Here is a 9109-nt window from a genome sequence, read left to right as displayed (position 1 = left end):
ACTATAACAATAGACTACATTTCCCAGAGTGCACTGCGTGCGCCGCCCTAGGGTTGCTTCGGCGACAAGCCCAAATAAAACGGAGTCCTCAGAGGAAATGAGTGAAGAGGTCGCTTCACAAGGTAAAATGGGTTTAAAGTAAATGCTTTACGTTTTTAAATGTCTTTTAAAATATGTGACATCTAATTCCTTAACAAAGAGAGTTTAAATAGGTGTTTTGGCTTGCCCATTCTGTCGGAATATAGCCACGTTAACTCTAAATGATCTGCTTGACTCTCACTTAGTGGCCCCTTTTCATTTGTATGATTGCCTGTTATCCAGCAAGGCTCTCCCTCTAGATCATATTTATTTACATTAGAACAAATATTTATTTCTGGCTCTCCTGGATATTTGCCTTGCATATGTCAAATAGCTAGCTTTATATCTACATAGGATTGGGTGAGGACTGAACATTCATTACAATACATTAAAGAGAGGCTCGGGAGGCCTGGCTATGTAGAGGGCCCTGAGAAAATGTTCATGGAAGGTGCAAAATCCCTGTAAATAGGACATTTAATGTTGTTAACATTGTTATTCGTTAGTTTAAGTTGTGTATATGTCTTATTTGTATTATTTTGTGTTGGGGAGTGTGGGTGTTTTGTGTTGGAAGCTTTATGGCTGGTGGTGACCTCCCCCTTGAGCTCAGCTCTTTGTATATGCTTTTCTGCTGGTGTTTTCATAAAAGAGTAAAAGAGCATTACACCCAGCAGAAGTATGGCTTCTCCTTTGTCTTACTTTGTAAGATCACACTGGTGTCAGAAGTGAGAATGCACTGATGTCTGATGCTATTGATGCATCAGAGGACTTCAGAGAAAACTTCAGAGAAACAGCCTGGTGAAAGGCTGTGATAGCACAGACAGCACTGCAAGGCCCCATGGGGAAGATAGTATGGTGAAACTCGACAATAGGGCCAATGTTTCAAGGCTTGATGGTCATGCCAGCAAAAGGGAGGCTGGCAAAAGCAAAACCGTTCAAGGGTTCCTGTGCTGGTGGGCGTTCCCACGTAACCTTACTATGGTGGCGTCTTCACCATGGAGCCTACCAAAGCTGCTCCTGCAGACACAGTCCAGTACAATACTGATGCTAAGCTTAATACTCCTGAAGTTCTATCATCTCTGAATTTTTTTTTACATGCTGTGTGCTGATTTTAAAGTAGGTAACAAACAAGCATGTATGTGTTTCTTTTGAAGATGGTCTATTCTAACTAAATGCTATGGGTAAGTATCCTAAAGTATTGTTCTATACATGTAACTGTATTCTGAATACTGCCTTTACAAAATGTAAACAGATAATATCTGTATTCTGAATACGTATTCCCAGTAGTTGTATGCCAATACATCCCAACCCTGTAACTGCATATAATTTTTTCACGGCCAGATAAGCATTCAGCCTCAGAAGTTTCTTCTTTTTTTCATCAAGATGGCCCGCTTGAAAAGCAGGATGCCTTGGAAGAAGCTGGAGGTGGCCCTGTGGATCTAAGCTCTGAGAACCACACAGTTTCCACACCAGAGCCTGGCAAACAGACGGAGGCTGAGCAGTCGCCTGCGAGTGAGATTAAAGGTGTGTTTTTACATTTCTTTTACGTCAAGATCAAGATTAGTCAAACTCAGTAAAGACTCTTGCTAAAGGTGTTAAAAAGACCGTTTGTGCCAATGTAAGTTTCCATCTGCCGGTAGCATTTCAAACTTGGACTTTTCCTGATTTTCTGTCTTTCCTTTAGATGTAGAGCATGCTGTTTCTGAAAGTATTGAGGCCAACGAAGGGAGCAGTGGAGAGGAAAAGAAGGAAAAGCAGAAGAGTAGAATTCCAGAAGATTTATATTATGACTATGAGGAGCTCTACTCCAGACCTTTCACTACTGAAGGCTCCAGCATCCCTCAGAATCTGCTGCAACTTTCGTATCCTACACCAAACAGCTGTGTTTCAAACTAAGTGGATTTTTTAGTGTTGAAATTGGGGGTAGAAAACTGAGTCTTTTATTTGTTTATTTTTTATAGCAACAATATCTTTACTAAATGACATTCACATTGGACATATTTACCTATGTCTGTCTAACAACAATGATTTGCAGCCTTTGCAAGACTTAGATTATATGCAAAAATAGTGGGGAGAGGGACTCTGGTCATCATCCTGTGGCGACGTTTGCGATTACTAATAAATGTCAACATCAAATGAAACCTTTTTTCCCAGTTTGGTCATGTCCAGTTCCACCTACTAGCTAGGTCTCCCCAAATCACATGACACCTCCAGCTCTAGGAGGGTGAAAACTAGCCCAAGCTTCCTTTGAGCCCTGTGAAACCAGCCACTGCATCTTTTCAAACTGTTGCTAACACATCATTGAACAGCTAAACACTCTTGGAGGAGAACGCTAACCGTCAATTTTGTTATCAGATAACAGAGGCCTGCCTAGCATCATACTGAGTGATGGGGGAGTGCTAGCCCAAATATTCTGGTTTGGACTCCCTGCCAAAGCTGGCTGTAGCATCACTGGGGATTGAACTGAGCTCAAATTAAACTTTAGTATTTCATAATAAGGTCATTTATATGGTCTTAACACTCTAAAGGTAAACTAATCTAAATACTGTAGGAAAGAATGAACAATAAATAGATTGTCTTCATTTTAATCACAAAACTTTACTCATTTGGAAGGACCATCGTATCTTCACAGTCTCAGTCGTAACTCACTGCTCCAGTGGTTCTCGACACATTTTGGGTGCTGTTTTTATCACATCACTGTCATCTTATCTGTGAGTGTGATAGTAGTAAAATTTAAGACCACCTCAAAGCAGCCTTAGCACAATAAAAACATCATTGGACAAAATGGTGACGAGAACATTCCCGCACTAAAATTGAAGGCGGGCAATATGGCAAAAATATAATAGCACAATACATCAACAAATTTTCTTGCAGTTGGTCAGTGTTCCACTAGTACTGATGATACATACAATGTGTTCAGAAAATGATATTGTATTGTATTGTGACATAAATTATCACAATAATGATGTATATTGTCATATTGCTCAGCCCTAACTGAAATCAACTGAAAAGCCATCGAAACTCCTAAATCTTGTCTACAGTAATAATGTTGATTTTACAGAATAGAGAAAATAAGAATACAATGAAGATTTTTTTCAGTACAGTAAACAAAGTGATTGCCATGACTCCAACATTGATTACACTAGGCTGAGGGCAGTGATGTGCCATGTGGGCTTCCTCACTCATCTCCCTTTTGCTGTGTGCATGTTGAAGCATTCTCTATAACGTACATAGCCAAACAGCTGTCGTGCCTCATTCCCTTAAGCTTTAGTCCAGGAGTTACACTAGCACTATCTTAGGATATCACCTCCTTTTGAGCACGGGAAGGTCAGTAGCCGGTCACAGAGCGGTCCTAGATTACAGAGGTCATAGGGCTGTTATGACGACTGTTGTTAGTGACCTTTATGAAGCTCTGAGAATCTGGCCCCAGGTTAAAAACAGTAATATAGTTTTTACAGCATACTGCAGTTAAACTTGATGTAGTGCATGTTAAAACAAAGGACCAAAAGATATGCTGTAAAACAAATGAATCGACTCTGAAATGATGTTAACTCTCATTAAACATGATGAACATGCAAACCTTTCCCATTCCTCAAAATGCAGTTAAAATACAGGCTTCTTAACCACAGGCCAGACATTCATTTGGATATGACTGCAGGCGTAGGGCTAACCTGCAGCTGCTGGACGAGCACACGCTGGCCTTCGTGGCTGGAAATGTGCTGGTCCTCCTGGACATTCGCACCAAAGAGCAGCATTACATACGCAGCTGCAGTGGAGGAGGCATAGGCACAATTATGGTACTCTCACACTGCCATTTGTGTTTAACAGCTGTTTAAGGAGGGGATGGTTGCTGATTTTAGTGAAATACCATGGTACAAAACCCAATACAAAAGGTTGATTACAAGGTATCAGAGTTATTCATCAAGAAAAAAGCATACATCTAACAGAAAGCCACACAGATGTTTTCATTAAAGTTTGTAAAAGAATAATAATAATAATTTAAAGACTCCCCAGGTTTACAACCTACAATATCACAGTAGAGTCTTTTGTGTTGAAGTGACCGGTGCGGTTCTCTCAGACTGATACAGATATAAGACAAAGTGTGCTTCTCTTTCTGTGTCTGAAGCCTCATCCCAGCAGGAGGTACGTTGCTGTGGCGGAGAAAGGCGAGCAGCCCAACATCATTATTTATGAATACCCTTCACTGCGCCCCTACAGGATCCTCAGAGGTACTGCAGAACCACTCTGTGCGTTTTATGCTGAGATGAGGATACTTTAGACCAGAGGTCGTCAAAATGCATCTCTTTTACTGCTCTGTTGCGGCTCCACAGCAGAATTAGATTTTTAGGTAAAAATTAAATAATCATCCTTTGCATTCTTGCCTAGCTAGTAGATAGCAAAACGGTAAAGAGAGAGATTTAAGACGAACATCGATAATTGGGAAATGTACAGATTATTTGCGTTCATAATCACTCCAGCTAGTTTCCTGATACTTTTAATCTGCAATGACACACTGACAAACACCAAAAAGTCAGATTCTTGTGTGTTTGTCCCGTTTCATCTTAAATGGTGTAGCAGTTACATTCTGGCACCTCAGGCGGCATTTAAGGTGGAATGGGAAGTCAAGACCAATTTTCATATAAAAATTTCATTATTTTTATTGTTAAATGAAAACATAATAACGTTCTGATCTGCCCTCAGAGGATCAACACATAATACCCAGTTAAGCCATCAAGGAAAGAATCAATTAGATCCTCAACTGACAGTGAACAGATTTTATTTAAACATAAGAAAGGACTCTTTTATTCTGTTTTATTGCTGATATTCAATCCAGTTACCTCAGGCCGACACATCGCACTTGGCTGGTCTCCTTGCCCAGAAACCAAGACAAGACCAAGCCAAATGATGTCCAGACCAAGACAAGACTAAAGCACTAGGAAAATTAATTTTATACCATAATATCTGTACTGTCAATAAAGGTGCCAAAAAAAGGGTTCTTTGTTTGATGCCACCACTTTTACTTCCTTTAAATCCCTTTCAGATGATGCTTCTTTAAAACATTTCTCTTTTCATGTGATTATGATTGAACTCTGAGACTTCTACTTTTTTCCTACTGCCTTTGAATTTAATTTAATTCTAATGACACTTAAGCCCTTTGTCTTTAAGTTTGTTTTTATTTTGCTTTTACATACTTTGTACTTCCCTTTAATTATCTGGGGATATATGTTTTCCTAGGAAAGTTGAGGAATGCTCAAAAAACACCTGTTTGGAACATTCCACAGGTGAACAGGTTAATTGGAAACAGGTGAGTGTCATGATTGGGTATAAAGGGAGCATCCCTGAAAGGCTCTGTCGTTCACAAGGAAGGATGGAGCGAGGTTCACCACTTTGTGAATGACTGCGTGAGTAAATAGTCCAACAGTTTAAGAACGTTTCTCAATATGCAATTGCAAGGAATTTTGGGATTTCATCATCTACAGTCCATAATATCATCAAAAGATTCAGATAATCTGGAGAAATTTCTGCAAGTAAGCGGCAAGGCAGAAAACCAACATTGAATGCCCGTGACCTTCGATCTCTCAGGCAGCATTGCATTAAAAACCAACATCATTCTGTAACGGATATTCCCACATGGGCTCAGGAACACATTGTCAGTGAACACAGTTCGTCGCTCCATCTACAAGCGCAAGTTAAAACTTTGCCATGCAAAGCGAAAGCCATATATCAACAACACCCAGAAACGCCGCCGGCTTCTCTGCGCCTGAGCTCATCTGAGATGGACTGACGCAAAGTGGAAAAGTGTCCTGTGGTCTGACGAGTCCACATTTCAAATTGTTGTCCTCCGGGCCAAAGACGAAAAGGACTGTCTGGATTGTTATCAGCGCAAAGTTCAAAAGCCAGCATCTCTGATGGTATGGGGGTGTGTTAGTGCCCATGGCATGGGTAACTTGCGCATCTGTGAAGGCACCATTAATGCTGAAAGGTACATGCAGGTTTTGGAGCAACATATGCTGCCATCCAAGCAACGTCTTTTTAGGGACGTCCTGCTTATTTCAGCAAGACAATGCCAAGCCACATTCTGCATGTGCTACAACAGCGTGGCTTCGTAGTAAAAGAGTGCAGGTACTAGACTGGCCTGTCTGCGGTCCAGACTTGTCTCCCATTGAAAATGTGTGGCGCATTATGAAGCGCAAAATACACCAACGGAGACCCCGGACTGTTGAGCAACTGAAGTTGTACATCAAGCAAGAATGGGAAAGAATTCCACCTACAAAGCTTCAACAATTAGTGTCCTCAGTTCCCAAACGCTTATTGAGTGTTGTTAAAAGGAAAGGTGATGTAACACAGTGGTAAACATGCCCCTGTCCCAACTTCTTTGGAACGTGTTGCAGGCATCAAATTCAAAATGAGTGAATATTTGCAAAAAACAATAAAGTTTATCCATTTGAACATTAAATATCTTGTCTTTGTAGTGGATTCAATTGAATATAGGTTGAAAAGGATTTGCAGATCATCATATTCTGTTTTTATTTATGTTTCACACAACGTCCCAACTTCATTGGAATTGGGGTTGCAATAATAATAATAACAATTATTTTTATTATTATTACTATTATTATTATTATTTTAAAGCTATTGTCACTTTACTTTTTTCACTCTTAAGGACTTTAAAACATTTTTTTTAATGTTGCTTATGTATGAGATATGTCAGTATAAAGGGAAGGTTCTTTAAACCTTTTAAAACTTCTTCACAGTCGCAATCTCTTTCTTTTAAACATGATTCTTTAGGGAAATGTTTTTCTATGGCATCACTTAAAGAACCCTTTCTTATTTTTTATTTATTTATATATTTCTCACTTGTATTAGTGGAGGCTCACTGTCATATAATTTGCTATATGTTACCCCACTGCAGGACCAGCTGAAGGTTATACTGTACACCAGTATAATAATATTAATAATAATAAGTATAATAATAATCCCCTTGAGCTGAATTAAGGCCCGGTTTATGTAATGAACAGGTGGAACAGGTCGGGCGTACACTTTTGTGGATTTTAACCGTCAGGGCACCCTGCTGGCCAGCGTTGGCAGCGCCCATGACTACATGCTGACCCTGTGGGACTGGAGGCAGGAGCAAGTGATGCTGCGCTGCAAAGCATTTTCTCAGGACATCTATAGAGTGACTTTCTCTCCAGATAACCCAGGACAGCTCACCACCTCCGGCTCTGGGCACATCAAGTATGTATGGACAAATACAGTTTGCAAACCAAAAACCTAAACCAGCACATACTGCTTGATCTTAAAGGGTCCATATCATTGAGAACTGAATTTTTCTTGCTTTTTTTGAAAAACAGGAGTTTGATGACGTGTGTAAACATTCTTAAAGTTTTAAGATAAAGACAAGACTATATTGAAACCAAGCTGGGAAAACAGCTTGTTTTGAATTTTTTTGTGATGTCACACTTATATTATATATATATTATATATGATATATTATATAATATCTATATATAATATCTGTCTATTCAGAATAAAGTAGTTTAGCTCCACCCATTTACACATAAAATATCTGTCTTAAAGGCACAGACTGTTCTAAAGGATAACAAGAGAGTGGAAAGCACAAATCAATCATGTGTAAGTCAGTAACTAGTGTTTTTAGTACATAAACTGATATAAATAAATCTTAAGGGAATAAAGTGTAGGATGTGGACCCTTTAAATAGACTTGGTGGTCCCTGACACTGCATGACATTCTGTTATATATAAAAATACATAAAACCTTAATTGTATCCATATGATTTTGTCCATTTCTGTAGTTAACAGAATGTCATCTGGTCTCAGAAACCACATTGTGATGAAGATGTCAGTATACAGTTTGCACACTGCTAATTGCTTGGTTTAGCATTCTATTAATGTTAGCATCACAGCTCCAGTGTAACACTAAAGAAGCAAGTTTCTGACACCAAACAAATCCTGTCTTTTCCATTTAAGGTTCTGGAAAATGGCAAACACTTTCACTGGTCTGAAGCTGCAAGGCATTCTGGGAAGATTCGGAAAAACAGCTCTGACTGATATAGAGGGATATGTGGAGCTTCCTGATGGAAAGGTGTGTTTTTGTCTGCTGATAACAGGCATGAACACACTGAGCATGTGTGATATATCCTCTCTCTCTGTGTTTCTCAGGTGGTCTCTGGTTCGGAGTGGGGGAATATGCTCCTGTGGGATGGAGGCTTGATAAAAGTGGAGATTTGTCGAAAGGATGGACGGACTTGTCACAGTGGGGCCATCCAGCAGTTTGCACTGGATGAGGGGGAGCTGATGACCATAGGCACTGATGGAGCGGTCAGGGTGAGTTTTCTTTATGCATCAACCTCTGTTACACCCTGCATCCATCCAGTAAGCAGGTAGACAAATTCAAATGATTAAAGCTAAGAAGAAAACCCACCCTAATGCTGTCTGTTGTATAACACTATGATAGTAATTATTATGATGGATTACACTGTTTTCAATGGAGCAGTATCAGAAAATTCTCCCACCAACAGCAGCACTGGAGCATACCGCAACGGTCAGCACAACAAATGAATGACCGTGAACTTTGACACCTCAGACCGCACTGCATTAGACCCTGGCATGTTTGTGTGTTGGGTGTTACCACATGGGCTTAGACATACTTTGACAAACCATTGTCAATAAACATCATCCATTTGGCATCCACTCAAGTCATATGTCAACAGTGTGTTGACTTCAGTAAATTCTGATGACTTTTCTGGGCTATGAACTGGACTAATGCACAATGTAAACATGTATTGTGATCTGAGTCTAACTTTTCATATTATCTATGACAATAATGATCCAGGCCACAGAAGAAAAGGACCATCCAGATTGTTACCAGTGTAAAGTACAAAAGCCAGTGTCTGTCATGTTATGGGGGGTAATAGTGCATAACTTGCACATCTGTGAACACATTTTGGATATTCTGCTTTAGACACTGCCTTTTTTAGGGACATCCATGCTTAATTCAGTGTGTCAACACCAAG

The 9109-nt window shown here is 39.8% G+C and overlaps 1 protein-coding gene across 5 annotated transcripts in view; it reads left to right on the top strand.

Moving 5' to 3' along the window:
• The first annotated feature begins 50 nt into the window (after positions 1 to 50).
• Positions 51 to 9109, top strand: part of LOC108439005 (cilia- and flagella-associated protein 44) — a 31214-nt gene continuing 22155 nt past the window's right edge. For all 5 annotated transcript variants that reach the window (XM_017717192.2, XM_017717184.2, XM_017717178.2 and 2 more), the window contains exons 1-8: positions 51 to 122; positions 1459 to 1599; positions 1760 to 1937; positions 3710 to 3872; positions 4202 to 4304; positions 7095 to 7311; positions 8064 to 8178; positions 8256 to 8420. In XM_017717192.2, the coding sequence (XP_017572681.1) occupies positions 98 to 122; positions 1459 to 1599; positions 1760 to 1937; positions 3710 to 3872; positions 4202 to 4304; positions 7095 to 7311; positions 8064 to 8178; positions 8256 to 8420 (1107 nt within the window). In that variant the 5' untranslated portion in view covers positions 51 to 97. The remainder of the gene's footprint in view (positions 123 to 1458; positions 1600 to 1759; positions 1938 to 3709; positions 3873 to 4201; positions 4305 to 7094; positions 7312 to 8063; positions 8179 to 8255; positions 8421 to 9109) is intronic.

Source organism: Pygocentrus nattereri, chromosome 24, assembly GCF_015220715.1.
Source record: "Pygocentrus nattereri isolate fPygNat1 chromosome 24, fPygNat1.pri, whole genome shotgun sequence".
Lineage (NCBI taxonomy): Eukaryota > Metazoa > Chordata > Actinopteri > Characiformes > Serrasalmidae > Pygocentrus > Pygocentrus nattereri.
The sequence above is the reverse complement of the archived record's forward strand: the minus strand, read 5'-3'. Positions and strand labels throughout refer to the sequence as shown.